Genomic DNA, 19,647 nt, shown 5'->3' with positions numbered 1-19,647 from the left:
AAACCATCAAGAATACTTTAGAATCCATTTGAACATAATCAAGCCATCAGAACTGAATCTCTCTAACTCAACCAAGCTACGCAGGTCACCAAACCCAAGAATATTGTCACCAAAATATTTGTAAAGTCTTACCACATCGTAATTACCCAAAAGACCGATCCTACCATTACCATACTGGTCCAGTTTACTACCCAGTTGTCTTATTTCTCCGAGTCCCTTCCGAATTTATCTTCATATTGATACTTCTCCTTGCTAAAACACCACGATCTTTAACCACAACTCACTATAAGACACCCTAACATAAAACTACACCGCCCTAAGGCCCATAAGTCAATGTATTCTTCTTAAGTACCCCAAAATCACCACAAATGAGACATCCACTCTGAAAGACCTTATGTAAATTTAAAATTGTCCCCCTTTCCTTTCTTATACTGAAATATAGAGTCCCTAGTCATACAGAATTTCGGCAAGTCCAGTCGCCATTAAAAGCAAATCTCATATTTTTATCCATACACAAGTCCGGAGAAATTCTCAATTGCTATATATAAACCTCGAACCTATTGGAACTTTCTCAAGAGTCTCCCCCTTTGTTCAAATCCAAATTACACCGCCCAAATGGGCCAAAAGACATGTGCCCCATTAGCACAACAACATTCAAAGAATTAACTCTACTTTAATACCACCGATCAATTTCATACTTCATGGGCACTACATCATTCACAAATAACAACTCACTCATCCCACGATTTTCATATACTCATAAAGCGCAATATAACCCGTATCCAAAAATTTCCTTACTCGAGTTATTCTCGAACTCCACCTCTGCAAGTCATCGCTGATTCCCAAGTAAACCTCAGACCAAAACAAAAATTTGACATATAGCCATGAATTAAATTGTCAATAGCAGACTCCCCTACTTGGCTCAAAGCCATAAATCAAAACATTCGATAACTCACAATACCCATACTCTATTACTTCCATGATGCTACAGTCAGCTCAATGAAAATTCTTCTCAAATGCATGTAACACTAACCATAAAATACCTCGATCATCCTCTAAGCTCGTATTTATTCTCTTGACAGTCAAGTCAACTTTCTCAACCAGATTCAAATTCAAATCTCAACACATATAACCCGCCGGTAGAAAAGAAACTCTCCAATCAACATTATAAAGAATACACCGATGTAGATTACTCTGCAAGAGATAACCCACCTGCTTAGCCTCAAATTGGCATCTTATTATACCCTTTCGCAGCCACAATTACTATGAAATCACTTAATTTTTCTGAGTCCAAACTCATTAACCATTCACGAGAATTTAATTTTCCCCAAAATTTAACAACGTGAAAGATCCTTTAAAACATTCACACTCGAGATTGTACGTCACATCAAAATAAAAATCAAGCACCCAATGGCCTTCCTTTACACTTCAAGGAAGCACTTCTCGCCACATTCACATCGTCTTAACACATTCCGCAGTTACATCATACTCATCACAAAGCCATTCCATCATTTATCGAGCCACAAATTTTGCTCGTAGGGACATCTCCGGACATATAAGTCCAAATGTACAAATTACAACTGAAGCTACCGAGCCTAAGTTGTGGTCTAACCATGGCCTCAAGTCCTCTAGACTGGCCCATCGCCAAAACACAAAATACACATCTCGAACCTCGTTCATAGAGTCACAAGTCGACGATCCACAGCTGATATCGAGCGCTCATGTGCACATACGAATGCGTGGAAGGAATTCAAAGAGCTATATTTCAAGCTGAATCAATTTTGCACGATAAGGAAAGAAATATGGCAAATTATCCTAAATGCCATGTAGCCTCTCGAAGATAAGTATGGACGTTATCATACCGATCCACAAGACTCTACTAGACACTTGCTCATGACTTGTAGAACCTATGAACCTAGAGCTCTGATACCACCTTGTCACGACCCAAAATCCAACTAGTCGTGATGATACCTAACCCAACCCGCTAGGTAAGACAACTTTCAACTATCCAACTCCAATAACAATTATTAAAGCAATTTAAGTAAATAATTATCTTAACCTTATACATTTTCCAAGAACTGGTAGTACAAATCATGAGCTTCTAAGAATAGAGTTTACAAAGCGGAGATTAAATAAATACATAGTCAGTTTGAATAGTACATAAATAAAGCTTTTATAAATCTAAGGTTACCATGAACAAGAGGCATCTACAACAGGAATGCAGGTACATCTTCAAATCCGGCAACCATCGAGCACAACAACAACAACAGCCAACATCTGCACACAATGTGCAGAAGTGTAGTATCAGTACAACCGACCCTATGTACCGAGTAAGTAACAAACATAACCTTAGGTTGAAAGCAGTGACGAGCTTTTACCAAGGTCGGGTCTAAAACCAATAGTTCACCACAGTCCATAACAACGTAAAGCCAATAATATAAGAAGTAACTCAGAAATAAAATACTCAGTTAAATCATGATTTCTAAAAATAGTTCTTCCCTTTCAAGTACATCAATGAAAAACCCAAATCATTTACCGAAATTTCCAAAAATATGAATAAGTTTGAAAGCAATAATTTTTTCAAAATTCTTTCAATAATAAATGAGATGTTTCATTTTCTTTCCAGATAACTCGTGTAAAAAAAATACATCATTATGCCCATCTGTCAATATGTGTGAGAAATCATGAATGATGTGATACTGTACAGCATGAGGAAAATACATCTCTATGCATGTATGTCATGTGTGCATGCCAATGCGATGCAACTCAGTGATAAAATCATATGCATACTCCCAGAGTATCATTTCACTCAGTCCTCCCAGTCACTCAGCACTCGCACTCGGCACTCGCACTCAGTAGGTACCTGCGCTCACTGGGGGTGTGTACAGACTCTAGAGGGGCTCCTTCAGCCCAAGCGCTATAATTGGCATGGACAACTCACGTGCTGCACGGACAACTCACGTGCTATAATAATATCTGGATCTGCACGGCCAACTCGCGTGTTGCACGAATAACTCATGTGCTATAATAATATCTGGATCCACACGGCCAACTCACGTGCTGCACGGACAACTCACGTGTTATAATAATATCTGGATCCGCACGGCCAACTCACATGCTGCACGGATAACTCACGTTCTATAATAATATCTGGATCCGTGCGGCCAACTCACGTGCTATAATAAAGCCTATAAGGCCTGCTGCAGGCGGGTTAGCCCCGATCCATATAATAATCTTCACAATCAGGCCCTCGGCCTCACTCAGTCATCAATCTCTCCAGTCTCTCTCTCATGGGCTCACAATGTCATGAAAATAGCCCAAAAATGATGATATGATATATCAATAAATAATAACAGAGACTGGGATATGATATATAATGACATGAATATGACTGAGTATAATTTTCAATTTAAAACAAATAATTCACAGTAATATGACCTCTATGGGTCCCAACAATACTGGCACATAGCCTCAACATGATTCTCAACTCAATTTCTTTAACACATAAAACTAAATAGAAATTGCAAAGATTATTTGACTACAAAATTCTACGGAACCAATTACGTCACAATTTCTATAGTGTACGCCCACACGCCCGTCACCTATCATGTGCGTCACCGCCAAAAAATTCACATAATACATATATTCAGGATTCATACACTCAATTCCAAGATTAGAAGAGTTACTTATCTCGAACAAGACAAATCCAATGTCGAGCAAGCTAAGCAATGCTCCAGAAATTCCTTTATGCGCGTATCAACTTCCAAACGGCTCGAATCTAGTCACAATTAATTTGATTCAGCTCACAAAAATTATAGGAATTAATTTCATATCAAAATACTAATATTTTCCAAAAAATCGAATTACGTCCCAAAAATCACTCGTGGGGCCCATGTATCGTAATCCGATACAACTCATAAAATCCGAACCCCCATTCAACCACGAGTCCAACCATACCAAAACTACTCAAATTCGACCGCAACTCGGCCTTCAAATCCTCAATTAAAGTCTATGAATTTTTCTACTATTTTCAACCCAAAACACTACTTTGTTAATAAAAACAATAATAGATTCGTGTAATTTAACCAAAACCGAGTTAGAATCACTTACCCCAATCCATATGGTAAAAATCGCCTCAAAAATCGCTTCAATCCGAGCTACATAGCTCCAAATATGTTAAAATGGCCGAAACCTCAAAATATATCTTCTGTCCAGGCATTTACTCTTCGCGATCGCGGAAAATGCTTCGTGATTGCGAAGCACAAAATTTTTCAGCCCCAAAATTTCTCTTCGCTGTCGCGAAAAATGCTTCGCGATCGCGAAGAACAAACTCCCCAACTCTTCCAGATAGCCTCTAGTATAATGGTTATAACGTTTTGTACAAAACTCTAAATTGCAAATGGTTTAACTTTCTGAAAACTAGACACCAAGGGCTATAACTTTTATTTGTTGCTCATCTCCCAATTTCTTATAGATTGCTAGATATAAGCTTACAAAGTCAGCCTTCTGCAACAAAGATTTCCAAACTCTTCCCAGACAACCTATAGTTTATCTACCATAACGTTTTGTACACAACTGCAAATGACAAATGGTTTACATTTCTGAAAACTAAATATCAAGAGCTACAACTTTTATTTTTGGATCATGTCCAAATTCCTTATAGATTGCGAGATAGAAGCTTCCAAAATCGGGTTAGTGCAGCAGAGATTTTGTTCTACGCGATTGCGAAAGAGCTTCCGCGATCGCGATTCACAAGGTTCCAGACTGCTGTTTGCTCTTCGTGAACGCGACCAAATATTCGCGATCGCGATGCACACCTCTGTAGGCAGAAACCAACAATTAAAAATGTCCTAGAAATGGTCCGAAATCACCCCAAAACTCACTCGAGCCCCCTCGGGGACCTCAACCAAATATACCAACAAGTCCTAAAACATCATAAGAACTTAGTTGAAGCCTCGAATCACATCAAACAGTGCTAAAACCAAGAATTGCACCTCAATACATGCCTAATGAACTTTGAAACTTTCAATTTCTACAAACGACGCCGGAACCTATCAAATCATGTCCGATTGACCTCAAATTTTGTACACATGTCATAAATGATATAACGGAGCTATAAAAAATTTCAGAACGGGATTCTGACCCCGATATCAAAAAGTCAACCCCCCCTCCGGTCAAACTTTTCAAAAATTCGACTTTCGCTATTTCAAGTCTAATTCCACTACGGACCTCCAAAAAATTTTCGGACACGCTCCTAATTCCAAAATCACCATACGGAGCTATTGGAATTATCAGAATTCAATTCCAAGGTCGTTTACACATAAGTGAATATCCGGTCAACTTTTCCAACTTAAGTTTTCAGTTATGAGACTAAGTGTCTCATTTCACTCCGAAATCTTTCCGGACCCAAACCAATTAACTCGATAAGTCGTAAATCAACTGTAAGACATAAATTGAGCAGTAAATGGAGGAACGGGCCTGTAATACCCAAAACGATCGGTCGGGTCGTTACAACCATAACATCTCACATCCTCACAAAAATTACCATACCACCAACACACACCATCAGCAACGTGCAGAACATGGCTAAAAATCTCACCTCTTCTACTATCACCCCAAGCATCAATTATCGTAGGATTAATCGTAGAATTTTTCTTAAGACTTAAATTGAAATCTCGATAATTTTTTTTATGTCTGCGTATATTTTACCCTCCCTAGACCCCCATAATATGGGATTACACTGAGTGTGTTATTGTTATTGATAACTTTTTTTAGGTACTTAGACAAAACTCCCCAAAAATACTCATACAAAGAGAGAAAAAAGATCAAACAAAAATAGCTAAACGGACAAATATAACCGACAAACAAAGAGGGAAAATAATTAAATAAAAATAGCTGATAGATAAATATTGTTTTAAGTCTAATAAGTGTCTATGTAAAATCACATACTATTTAGGAAAAGGTAAGAAATAAATTTAAATAGTACTAAAAAGGTAAAAGTAATAAGAGAGAGAAAAAGTGTTAGAATTAAAAGAATTGAAGAAAAAAAGTAAAAAAATATAGAAAAATTAAAAAGTCAAGCGGGATACGTGAGAAAGATAAAATAATTTGGTATGGGGTCGCTAACACTTTTCCAGATATTTCCCCTTTCAAGGACGCTTTCTCGAGCCTTTTTCACAAAACGAAAAAAAGGAAAAGGGCCAAAAATGCCCTTGAACTATTTGAAATAGCTCCAAAATGTCCTCAGTTTATTTTTGGTAACAAAAATATCCCTGCCGTCTATATTTTGGACCACAAATGCCCTTAAACTGTTAGTTTTGCCATTGAAGGTGACATGACAATCCAACTGGGTTAGATTTGCTTACATGGCCATCCACCCAAGCAATACATGGCAAAATTATTTTTTCAGAAAAATTATTTTTTCAAAATTTTTAAAAAAAATACAAAATCAACACTTATTCCGAAAAAAGTAAAAAACTTTCGGAAAAATTATGTTTTTCGGAAATTTTTATTAAAATACAAAATCTAACACTTATTCCGAAAAAAGTAAAAAAATTCCGAAAAATAAATATTTTGGGATTATTTTTCTTAAACTGAGGATTTTGTCTTTAAACCGATAGCGATTCTGATAACAAGGATTTGATCCTAACAAGTGGTATTATAGACAAAAAGAAGTATCTCTCCCCCCGGATTCTGATAGCGATTTGATTTTGTATTTTAATAAAAGTTTCCGAAATAAATAATTTTTTCGGAATTTTTTTTACTTTTTTCGGAATAAGTGTTGATTTTGTATTTTAATAAAAATTTTCGAAAAAAATAATTTTTCCGGAATTTTTTTACTTTTTTCTGAATAAGTGTTGATTTTGTATTTTAGTAAAAATTTCCGAAAAATATAATTTTCCGGAAATTTTTTACTTTTTTCGGAATAAGTGTTGATTTTGTATTTTTAAAAAAATTCCGAAAACATAATTTTGTCATGTTGGATTGCTTGGGTGGATGGACATGTAAGCAAATCTAACCTAGCTGGACTACCACGTCACCTTCAATGGCAAGACTAACAGTTTAAGGGCATTTGTGGTCCAAAATATAGACGACAGGGATGTTTTTAGTACCAAAATCAAACAGAGGGCATTTTGAGCTATTTCAAATTGTTCAAGGGCATTTTTGGCCATTTTTCGCAAAAAATATCTAGGGAAGATAAAACGTTGTACCAAAATTTACTTTTGTCTTTTATCCGTTGGTTTTATTCGATGGGGGCTACAATTTGATATTAATTTTATCCGACTGGACATTTCAGGTTACGTGCAAAACTTTGGGCTAATAATATTTTTTGCCGGCCATACAAGGTAGTTTTCTCCATATTTTTTAAGAAACTATAGTTTTTTGATTGTTTGACAACGACATTATAGTAGATTTGTATCTCATAATGACTTAAACACTATTACATTGTTTATACTTGTAAAAACATGCTAGATATTTTATCTTCTACGAGTTTCTTCAATCCTTTTTAAATTTTTAAAAAATTTAATGTGCTTTCGATAGTTTTCGTGTTATTAAGCTATTTTATTAATTTATAAATTAAGAATTTAAAGTTCCATGGGGCTTATGGCCAGCCCTTTATGGAGTAAATCGTCCTGCCTCACGTCTCCACCTTTTAAAACACCGACCAAGAATAACATTGCAATACATGTACAAATCAAAACTTATTGACAGCTACTTACATAAAATTGATTATCTACAGTTCAGCACCATGTATTCTTTCTAATCACGCCAAATCTGGAAACTAATATCAGAACAACGTCAAAATAGTTAACCACATGAAAGGAGCTAACAATTTGCTAACTAACGTAAATCTATCAGTTCCTAGAAATTTTTATAGAATCCAAAGAAAGCCTATTGGGTTGACAGGAATTTTTTAGCATATTTACGTGGTAAGTCAAAATAGACAATGACTGTTGCAGATCAAGAACAGCAAAGCTGCACGCTCTTGCAGAGTGCCCACAGAAGTGCTTGAAACTCTGATTTTTATCCTAAGCAGAAGATCCATCATTTTCCATGGGCCGCCATCCTCTTGCGTATTTCAAGTGCTGTATTGAATATCCCAAGGGTTGGCTGGTTGCATACAAAACACTTATTGTTCTTCGCATGGTGCTGTTAACCACAGCAACAACAACAACAAAAAATTTAACTTGCAATCAAACACGGTAGAAAATAGAAGTGAAATAATTAAGTTGTGTGTGCGAGGTGACTGTAGCTCAGATTGATTGCAGTAGTCTCTATAGTTTGCCAGAAGCCCAACCAATACAAGGTGCAGCTTTTACTTAAGAAAAAAGGTACTGCTTGCTTCAGTAGTAACTCCTGCCAAGTAGTTGCTACTTTTATATCCTAGTGCTAATATCTCCTCTACATCAGATATACAAAATTTCTCATGTCCCTAGTTGCATTGAATAGCTAAGAAACTAGCAAGAAAAACGGAAAAGGGCATATTGAGGGCATTAGGCACCAAGAAAGTCCTTTAAAACCATCTCACATTTCCACTCTGTTGGCTTTCCTTTTTTCAGGTGATTAGGGTTGGGGGAGGGAATAAACTCTATTGTCACTTCAAACAAGAGGAAAAGGTTCAAAACAAGAGAAATGGACTAGGTACATAAAGGGGTTGTCGTTCACAGATTCTATGACATGATCAAGCAAACAAAAGAAGGTCAATGAAATTACCTTTAATGCACAATGCACACAGAAGTAATGCTTGCATTTGGTCACGACCGATCAATGAAAGGCTGTCTGCAGATAAAACAAGCAAATGGTAAGGAGTTGTCATCATCTTCATCGCTCTTCTCTGCATTCTCACCATCCTCATCGAGCATCCCCATAGCCAATTTTCTTTTCCTCTCTTTCTCAGCTTCCTCCCACTCTTTTTCAAGCTGCCACCCAGACTTATAATCTCCCCGGTCATGCAGAAATTTGCAAGCATCCCCATATCCACAATATCCCGTCTCTTTATAGTCTTTACATATATCTGGCTGATAGTCAAACCTCGTTGAAACTCTGATGTGGGCAGAAGCCCTAAGAGGACCGTGCGCGCCACAAGCTTTCTCACTGGAAATTGTATGTTCTCTTCTTAAACCAGCTTTGTAATCAGTGTATTGATTCATCCCTTTGTATAGTTTTTGATCAGCGCTGCTCTTAGATTTTCCTTTTATAGCCTCCTCTCCCAGCTTCAGAACCCTCTCTCGAATGGCCCGAGCATCTTTAGAGAACTCAGTCTCAGTTTCTAAAGATGCTGTTGCTCTACTGTCATTTTGAACTGTAATTTCCTTTGGGGACTCAAAATAAAAAAGAGGGGCCTTGTTACACTTTGGAGGTCCAGTAGAAAAATCTGCAATTGCTGGCTTTTTCTTCATATATATGACTGAACTTTCACCTTCTGCATCTTCATTCTCCCCCTCTTCAAGCGTAGGACGCTTTCTGATATTTTTGGCCTTGGATTGTTTTCTGAAAGAATTGCATACTGAAAATAGCAGGAAAGAAAACATATTAAGCAAAAGCAAAATGCACCAGTAAATTGACAAGGGAAGGCAGAAACAAAATAGAACAGAAAAGGAACTTAGGATTAACATTTGCTAGCATAGAATACATACATACCCCCCCCCCCCCACACACACACACACATATATATATATATATAGTAATACACACACACACGTCCATGCGAAACCAGGAATACTAACGACAGCAGTACCTAATGGAACATTAGTTACACGGTCATGTCCAATGACAATTACAAGACAGTCACTTATGATAGAGTAACACGAAATACCAATAAAAATAAAGCAAGATAACAAAGGAACCAGGAATACTAACAACAGCAGTACCTAATGGAACATTAGTTACACGGTCATGTCCAATGACAATTACAAGACGATCACTTATGATAGAGTAACAAGAAATAGCAATAAAAATAAAGCAAGATAACAAAGTTTCAATCATAACATTATGATAAAGTGCACTGCATAAATAAGACATTAGCTTCTGATTAGCCAAAGGCATTTGATAATACTACGTATTTAGATTTTCCATATTATGACATAAAGATAAAAAAAAAATTAATAAATTCTGAGAAGATTATGCTAACTTTGAAATATTTTACTAGACAAACCATGCTAAACAAAAGTTGCATTACAGGTAAGACAGTTAGAAAACGTAAAGGTAGAAGCTTACGGTCAGCTGATGCCAAGGGATTCGGAAGTGGATTAGCATTGGGAGCGGGAGGATCATCGGTTGTCTCAGAACAAGTAGCAGGAGTATTAGTTAACTTCTGAACAAGAGGCACGTCTGTAATATCTCTCATCATGTTGGGCTTTTGAGTCAGCTGCTGCTGGACCTGCTCCTTCAGACCTGCTTTGCCACAAAATTAAAATAAAGGTTATCACTCTGAAAACCTGATAAAATGCAACATGCAAATAAGCGCGCAGATAAAATTTGGCCTGCATCTATAGAAAGAATATTTCTTCAAAACTCAACCATGAATGTTATTCAGCTACAGCTAATTAATTATGAATTGATCAACTTGATTAGTATCAAAGTAGCATCATGATACAGATAAGAGTTAGAAGTTAACAAGGAGTGAACAATCCATGTCAAATAGAATGTTACTTTGCAAAGTGGAACCTAATGCACATTGCCCACTATTTGCAATTCCAGATACACCCTTTTATATTCTAAAAGAAGAGCCAAAAAAATAAAATAAAAACACCACTGCATCTATATGCAATCTTTTTTACACTGAACAACTTATTAACATTACTCCCCGGAATCGCCTCTTTTTCACTGTCCTGGTAACCATTTCAACCATACCATGTAAAGTAAATCCCAAACACTGATACACTCCTTAGAATTTGAACACTGAAATGCATATTAGCAAACAATACGCTTTCCACGCACACCGAAGACAATTGACGTCTTTGCCTTTCATATTTGCTCACATTCAGTAGGTAAGTTCAAGAAAAATCTAGCTTCCAAGTTAGCTAACAAACATAAAAAAAAAAAAAAAAAAAAAAAAATTATATCATCAACAAATACACCTAATAGAGCAGAATATATAGAGCATTTAAATAAAAAACCCTTACTAGCTGGTAATCGAGGTATTGATCAATAATATACAACATGAAAATAAGAACATAAATAATTCAGCATTATACTAACAAAATAGCAAGTTGCACATACCCTATCGATTGAATTGGTGAGACCGGAAAGCAAAAGAGTTTGAGCTTAAGTGATGGATTTCTATGGAGGAATTAAATTGAAGCCCTAGCTCAGAGGGTTTCACAGTTCAGGGGAAGAGTGAGGCGGGAGAGAGAGAGTAGCTGGTTATTTGTTTGTTTTCCATCTATATATATATAGCCTTAATAAAATATTAACGCCTTTGGAAACGAAGGCGCCTTTTTTTCTAAACCAATTAGGACACAAATTATGAAAAAATGAAGGATTTTAAAATAGGCATAACACGGAAATGGTCCATTTAAACTAATTACTTTCGCAACCAATATATATATATATATATATATATATATATATATATTATTTTAAAAACGGCTAAAAAATATATTTCTCTTTTAAAATTGAGTAGTAACTTTTAAACACTAACCTAAAAATAATTTCATAAATTTATGTTAGATTATTTATGAATCACAGAACATTACAAAAAATCAACAAAACTACATGTTATAGCATGTCATATGTCTAGTTTTATGAGTTATTAAATCCATCGATAATAATTATGGACTAGTTATTTTTAATGACTCGAATTTATGTGACATTATTCTCACGTTTAGTAAAAACTACCACTAATACCATCATTGTGAAAAAGATTTGCTTGACTATTGTTTCCTCAAATTGAAGTTTAATATATTTAAAAAAATAACTACACAAATTAAAGCTTTACCATGATATTTTATGTAATTTTAAAGTACGTATAATTATTATGAAAAATATAAGAAATCACTTCATAATTTCCACTAAACAATAATATGCATTGATTCTTGTATTTTGAAGGAGCCAATTAATTTTTTGGAGTAAAGGAAGTGCATACCCTTAATCTCAATTCACAATATCAACCAATTTGATTATGATCTCAACTTTATTCCTAAACCTATAAAACCACTAGGGTCTTTAATGCAATTATCCTCCCCCAACACCCAAGAAAAAAAATCGAAGAATTAATCAAAATAAACGTTCATCTAACCAATTAAATTAAAAATAGGCGTCGCAAAGTATAATATATGACTAAATTAGGTATTATATGTGTATAATTAATATATAATTTATGTCAAAGCACTGTACAATCAACCCTGCACAGTGTACAACACTTATAAAGCTCAGCAGCCATATCAAAAAGCTTTGAAGCTAGTATACCCCCCAAAAAAACCGCCATAGCCAGAACTTCACGAACCTCATTCCCCAAACGAACAGAAATGCTAAGGGCAACCATGTCAACAATCCCTCTTACCCTTCAATCTTCACAATCTCTCAAACATTTATTCTCCCTTTCCCCTTTCCAAAACCCCCTTATCCACTCTTTTACTCAACTAAAAAAGCACCCAACTTTTACCAGAAGACTGTTTTCTCTAAAACCCATTTCAGTTTCATCCCCAATTAGGACTTATGTGGATGAGAAATTCGACCCCACATACTTATCTTGCTCCATGCCACAGAAGAATCCACTCAAAGTTGCGGTTTTGGTTAGTGGCGGCGTTGATAGCAGCGTTGCTCTTAGACTGCTTCATGCTGCTGGACATTCCTGCACTGCTTTTTATCTCAAGATTTGGTTTCAAGTATGTAACTTTACTACTTTGGCCCATAATTATTTACTTTCTTCTTTTGAGTTTGTATGAGCTAAAGAATATCAGCTGTTTTGCTGCTAATTGACACGAAATTTAAGAAATAAGAAACTTTTTGAAACTTGTGGTCTAAAACAAGCTACAGACTACCTGAAATTTGATATCGGGGTTAGTTTCTAAGCCTAGCAAAACACGTTGCCTCGCCTCGCCATGCTTAACCGGCGCTTTCATTGAGGCTCTAAAACATATTTTTTCTTGCCAATGAATATCATATTGAAGAGGCAAGACTAAACAATTGATATTTCACATACTTTTCTTTTATAATTTCTTTGTCCATATATTTGTTATTCATGCTTATAATTATTAGTTTTGGTCTATACATACATATTTGTATTTTTTCACCATTTCTGCCTTTCTTCATTAAAGGCCACTTTATTTGCACTTTGCATACCTTCTAGCTTTTTTGCACTTTTCTCCTTTGATAACATTGACGACCCCTTAATCTTTTTAGTTTCAAGCAGCGAATTTGGTTTATCAAACAATTCCTAAAGTGTATTGCCTTCGCTTTTGTAGGAAGACTTTGAGAACTTTTGGTCTGAATGCCCATGGGAGGATGACTTGAAATATGCAAAGGCTGTTTGTGACCAGGTCAATCTTATTTCCTAGGTTATTTCTCTTTTATGTATTCGTTTGGAACAGAATTTGGATACATTGTAGACACGGCTGCTTTCTTTCAGTCATCTCTATAGCTCTGACTGATTTAGGTTAATTAAATGCTAAATCTGTAGTTAATGGACAGGATTATAAAACTTCCTGCCTGGCTGTGGAAAAAGGAAAAAAGAAAAAGGATAAAGGATAACCATACCAAATACCAAATAGTTTGAAAAAGATTAAATCAAGAGTGCTTAAGTTCTCTTGCAATAGTTAGTTTGTTATTTCCAAGTTAAGTTTCCACAGCATCTGTTTTCAAACTTTTCAGGTTGATGTACCATTGGAAGTTGTCCATTTGACTGATGAATATTGGAATAATGTGGTATGTTTCTGTTTACTTTTGAGCTGCTTAATTACTCATTTTACCAACTTTGTCTCATTGAGTGGGACTTTGTTACGTGTTTATTGGGTTCTTTTTACAAAGGTTTCTTCATGTGATGTAATATAAAGATAAGCTAGGGGCTATTGATGAAAGCTCGGTTGTAATATTAGTTTGTTTTTTGATAAGTAAGTTTAACATGTTCAGGTATCATATATCATTGAGGAGTACAAATGTGGCAGGACTCCAAATCCAGATGTCCTTTGTAATACTAGAATAAAATTTGGTCAGTCATCTTATATTATCAATGCACTATTTTTTCCGCTGTCTTATAGTTTCGTTGGCTTGAAAATGGCAAAATTTATTTTCAGGTGCTTTTATGGATGCCATTAGTGGAATGGAATTTGACTTTGTTGCTTCTGGACATTATGCAAAGATTGTCCACGCATTTACTGAGCATCTGGATGAACCTTCTGTCTTAGAATTGTCAAAGGATATGGTGTGTATATAATGTTTTGAACTTGTATTTACAGTACGTTTTTACCATACTTATACATGTTTCTTAGAGCCTGTTTCCATGTTTTCTTTTGCAAAGTTTGATGTATTTACTTGAGAAGGGGAGATTTTGAAGATGACAGTGGTGGGAAAGAATCTTTCTTGATTTTAGGTAAAAGGATGAACATACGAGAAATTGAATTAACTTAGGCAGATATATATGGTCAGGAATTAAGCATTATGCTCCCATCAAAAGCAGTTTTGTTTGCAAGAGACATAGGCGTTCAGCAGACGAGGATGGACTGTTTGATAAAATACATTTGCACACTGAGTTTCTCTTCTATAAAGAAAGGAAAAGTTTTTTTGATTTGGTTAAAAAATAAATAAATGAAAAAATGGTTTGAGTTGGGTTGGTTTAGCGATAATCCGTTCTACCCGAATTGGCCGAATGCCCAAATCCATCTTGATTCAAGAAAATTCTGGACGGGTTGGTTCATCAGCCATTTATTGACTCAACCCTTTTAGACTGGCCTAAATTTAGCCCGACATTCCTATTTAATACCCCTAGTTTGTGAGTGTACCAAGTTGTGCTAGTGTTGTCCTCCATTTTTCTGAAAACTTGCATTGAAGGGCTCTTTAAAATCTCCTGCCTACTCTTGGCATAATTAATTTCTTTTCAGAAATCCCATGTCTTCCTTAGTCTAGTGCACAGTAACATTAAACAACACATGAGTGAAATTCTTTGAAATTCCATTTCTATATTCATCTTTTTATGTATTTTGGAAGTTTTGTCGATAAAAAGCAACTTTTATACTCTAAAGTTCATGATATTTCTGTAGTTTCATTTGATTTTCCCTAGTATTCTAAACACGTCCTCATCCCAAGTTTTTCATTCTCTTTTTTGGGTCAATGCAGCTGATTTCTTATGTCCGCAGTGGTGTTGTTTCAGGTCAAGGACCAAACCTACTTCCTTTCGCATCTCTCACAGGCTCAGCTTAAACGGCTGATTTTCCCACTTGGATGTATCCCAAAGGTGAGGTGAGACTATTCTCATTACGCTTATCACTTCTTTACAATATCGTTGCTATAATGATCAAATATTATGTTGCTGAGAGAGAATCGTCTTTACCCTCCTTCGTACTGGGATGTGATCATTTGAAAAATTCAATTCTTCATTGAGGCTGAATTGCTCTTAATCTTTCGTCACGTATCTACAGGATGAAGTTCGCATGCTTGCTAAATCATTTAATCTACCAAACCAAGACAGGAAGGATTCGCAAGGAATATGCTTTCTTGGCAAGGTCTGTTTTACCAGCACATTCGACAGTTAACATGAATTTTTTGTTTTTTGGTATAAGGTGATGTCGGTACAGTCGTATGCCATTCTCATGAAGTAACTTAAATAAGTTAGTTACTAACTAGTTTAGCTATTCCTGCTGGTAAGTTGTAACCAGTTAAGTAGCTCTCTTAACCATCACTCATGAGCATTATTTGCTAAACAAAAATAGATGAGCTTGCCGGATTTGTTGCGGCAAACAGGTAATTGTCTAAACTTGTCCATGCAAAGTGGGCCTTACAATCTTTTTGCTATATCTGAACCATTTTATATCAAGCTGCCAACGCTTTATAATGGGATGTGGAGGTTCATATTTTGCCATGCACCAATACGAGTAATATAAGTATGTTCTATAACCATGACTAGTTACATTTGAAAACTTCATCTTCTGCGTAGAGGGTCTACACGACAAATCTTTTAGCCGTAGATTCATTATTTTAGCTATAACAACAACAACAACATACTTGTGAGGATAGAGAGGTTGTTTCCAATAGACCCTCGGCTCATTATTTTAGCTATACACTTTCTTAATTCTGTTAGATTGCAAACTTCTCCAAAAAGTTTAAGATTTGTTCTTAATTTTTTGTAGTTGCATATAGTTCAATTGTCCCCAAAAGATCTTAGTCTCAGTTCCATTTGGAATTTCAGATAAAATTCAGTGAATTTGTCGCTAGACACATTGGAGAATCAGAAGGTGTTATATTGGAAGCAGAGAGTGGAGATTATCTCGGAAACCACCGTGGCTTTTGGTTCTATACTATTGGCCAACGCCAAGGTTTACGTCTTCCTGGAGGGCCCTGGTATGTGGCTACTAGCTCTTTCTTAATATATATGTGACCAGCTCTGGTCTCAAGTAGTTATGCAATTCGATTATCTTATATCCAATTGTTTTTTATTGTGTTATTAACCGCCTACTGCACATGGCTACTTGATCATTAACAAAATTATATGGCGGATGATAGTTGCCATAATCCACCCTCCAAAGAGAACAAAATGCTTGCGTATTGTCATCTTATGGCCCTGATCTTCATTGCGTTTAGGAATTTTGAGCAATTATAGTAATCATCAATCCAAATATATGTTGTTCTTTTGTATGAGTTTTCAAATGTACTTATTAGATATTTTGCTTACTTTGTAGGTATGTTGTGGAGAAAGATATTAAAAACAATGTCGTATATGTATCAAGAAATTATTTCTCTGTTGACAAGAAAAGACGGTTATTTTGTGTTGGATCCTTGAAATGGCTCAGTGGGTTACCTCCTAGACAAATCAGTCAGCTTCAATGCAAGGTAAACCTTTCTTTTATTTTTTCCTCCTTTAAACTTCTTGTTTATTTTTTGAGTTCATTGACACCTTTATACGTATCTAAGAATGTTCAACATGAACTTAGGCTGTAAAGAGCAAAGGCTATAATATACGTGACATAGCAGACTAGTGGAGATATGAGTTGAATTTCTTGGGATTTCATTTTTCTTTTGCTTGATTATTTTTATTTTAGGAGCGTACTGTTGTTTTTTTCAATATTTTGCAATGTGAGCGTGGCAGCGCTGTAAATTCAGAGTAATATGGTGTTGATATACAAGTGAAATTCTCAGTTTTTACTGGTTTTCTAGGTTCGTCATGGTCCCGGTTTTTACAACTGCAGCTTGGTCATAGAAGTTGATGAACACGGTCAGGAAGTTGCAGTTGTCCGGATATCTGAAGATGATCAGGGTCTGGCAGCTGGACAATTTGCAGCCTTTTACGACGGAAGAACTTGTATTGGTTCTGGCGTAATACTGGAGTCATGGGATGATCAGGGATATCCAATTTGTGCGAGGGCTCTTGAAATTGCTCGAATGGAAGATAAATCCAAGCTCGGGAAACCAGTCAAGATAATGGTTAAACCAGAGCAGAGTCTTGCTACAATCTGATAATAACTATCAGGCAAAGCTTTATATGGTATTGCTAATTCTGGAATTGCTATCACTAACTAGATTTCGCCTTGATTTGGTATGCATTACATTGGCTGCAATAGCTTGAAGAATAGCAGTGATAAATTGTTTTAGGCTCTATACATGTAAACTCTAATGAGTTTTATCAAGATTTATAAGGAGAGGTAAGTTTGTTTTGTATAATATTGGAATGAGATAGCTTGACTTATAGGTCATGGGTTCGAGCCATGGAAGCATCAACTAATGCTAATCACACCCCTTGGGGTGCGACCCTTCCGCAGACGCTGTGTGAATGTGGATACTTTGTGCACCGGGCTGCCCGACTGAGATAGAGCTTATATGGAACGATATGGACAAGAGAAGTGGATCCTTACTTGCTTGCGATTGAGGCACAGTAGTTGTTATTTTAATCAATAGAGCTAGTGAAATATGCGCCTGGTCATTGGAGGAGGGTGGTTGGTTGGTTTTCAGTTGTATGGGAACTAGCATTTATGTTTGGTGATATATATTTGCCAAGATTTAGTTGAGAGGCATTGTTTAGATGAAGCAGCTTTATTTCTAGTAGATAGACCAGTTGCTGCCTGTTATATAGAATATCTTTTTCTTTTAGTTTCCAATGATAAAAGCACAATGTTGTTAAAAGAGATGTATGTACCCCTCTTTCTTAATTTGTGTAATAGTTTGAACGTTGCAGTCAAACCTTATTACATGAATTTTCGGGAAAATAAAAATTTACCCAATTAAAGCTAGCAATCTTCACCTTTTATCTCAGAGAACCAAAATGTCGTTTATCTTTTGTATTTTTTATTTTATTTTATATATATACAAATGACCGTTTTACTTATTGACAAAAATAATACAAATGACCGTTTTACCTAAACTGGCACCGCAGTATTGTAATCTTATTGAGATAAAAAACAAATCTCTATTTTTACCCACATTTGGGACTATCTTTTTAGGTCTTTGCAGTTTTCCCCCAAAATATGGGATATTTGACTGAAACATTGTGTGTTATTTTAGTGAGAATTCCCGAAATATGCAAAACACAAATGTAAAATGTGATTTATACGCGTCTTGAGTTAATTGAGGTAACAGTCCGTCTTGGAGATGAATATTAATAGCATTTTATAAGGGGACAAAAACACAAATAGGCAATATTTAAGAAAATTTTATAAAATCCTAGCAGCAATCCGTGATTAACAAATATAGCAGCTAATTAATTACATCCCTTAATAGAACCTATAAATCTAGACCGTGAATCTTGTTTAAAAAAATTCCAAACGTTTCAGTTCCTAAAAATCCATCCAAAAAATTAGGACCTCAATAACTCCTCCTATAACCAAGGCACCCTGGACTTCACACTTCCTCAATTTCATGCCATCACCTAAATCACACTCATTGCTAACACATCATCCCCCCCCCCCCCCCCCTTCCCCCCAATAAATCACAATTAATTTACCCCACATAATAAATTTTAGAGTATATATATATACTATGTCTTTTGAAGACAAAACTATATACTATTATTATACCTAAATACAATTAAAATACATGGTATATTATATTTATTTAATTGTATTAACTAGGTATAAAAATTGTATGTACTTTGTCTTCAAAATACATGGTATATTCTATTTATCTAATTGGGTTTAGTTAGTATATACTTTATCTGGATATTATCCAACATTTTGAGGATTCGATTATGGTATAATTGAGGAACTGTGAGAAAATCTCTCTATAAACGTTTTTTTTTTTTTAAGAAGAGAGAAAAAAATTAATAAGCAAATCTTCATTTTTTATCCCTTAAGTAAATAAAAGAAGAGTTTTGTGACCCCTTGCTTTGTTGATTAGTTTATTTTTAAAACTGCTAAGAGGAGAGAGAGGGTAAACGATAAATAAGGATAAATATCAGATCCCTTGATTTGGGCAATCAGCTTTTGTATAATTTTTATAATGTGTTAATATTGTAAAAAATTCTGCTATATATGGAATAAAGAATAAGTGATATTATTTTCT

The 19,647-nt window shown here is 35.5% G+C and overlaps 1 protein-coding gene and 1 pseudogene across 2 annotated transcripts; one reads left to right on the top strand and one right to left on the bottom strand.

The window, feature by feature from the left end:
• Nucleotides 1-7,682: 7,682 nt before the first annotated feature.
• On the bottom strand, nt 7,683-11,391 carry LOC104108578 (zinc finger CCCH domain-containing protein 1-like; annotated as a pseudogene).
• A 1,008-nt stretch (nt 11,392-12,399) lies between these two features.
• Nucleotides 12,400-18,297, top strand: LOC104108579 (uncharacterized). 2 transcript variants are annotated; one of them, XM_009617651.4, is made up of 11 exons: nt 12,400-12,830; nt 13,410-13,484; nt 13,816-13,869; nt 14,074-14,152; nt 14,238-14,365; nt 15,311-15,394; nt 15,579-15,662; nt 16,346-16,497; nt 16,836-16,986; nt 17,311-17,638; nt 17,913-18,297. In XM_009617651.4, exons 1-10 carry the CDS (start codon nt 12,471-12,473, stop codon nt 17,608-17,610), a joined length of 1,467 nt encoding a protein of 488 aa, XP_009615946.1. In that variant the 5' UTR covers nt 12,400-12,470; the 3' UTR covers nt 17,611-17,638; nt 17,913-18,297. The 2 variants fall into 2 exon arrangements, with proteins under 2 accessions (XP_009615946.1, XP_009615945.1); XM_009617650.4 differs by having other exon boundaries at nt 17,311-18,297.
• Nucleotides 18,298-19,647: the final 1,350 nt, after the last annotated feature.

Source organism: Nicotiana tomentosiformis, chromosome 11 (genome assembly GCF_000390325.3).
Source record: "Nicotiana tomentosiformis chromosome 11, ASM39032v3, whole genome shotgun sequence".
In the NCBI taxonomy this organism is placed as follows: domain Eukaryota; kingdom Viridiplantae; phylum Streptophyta; class Magnoliopsida; order Solanales; family Solanaceae; genus Nicotiana; species Nicotiana tomentosiformis.
The sequence above is the reverse complement of the archived record's forward strand: the minus strand, read 5'-3'. Positions and strand labels throughout refer to the sequence as shown.

Coding starts and splice junctions, on each gene's coding strand:
- LOC104108579 (XM_009617651.4), top strand. CDS start 12,471: ATGCTAAGGGCAACCATGTCAACAATCCCTCTTACCCTTCAATCTTCA. Junction 13,870..14,073: donor ATGAATATTGGAATAATGTG/GTATGTTTCTGT, acceptor TAACATGTTCAG/GTATCATATATCATTGAGGA. Junction 15,395..15,578: donor CACTTGGATGTATCCCAAAG/GTGAGGTGAGAC, acceptor ACGTATCTACAG/GATGAAGTTCGCATGCTTGC.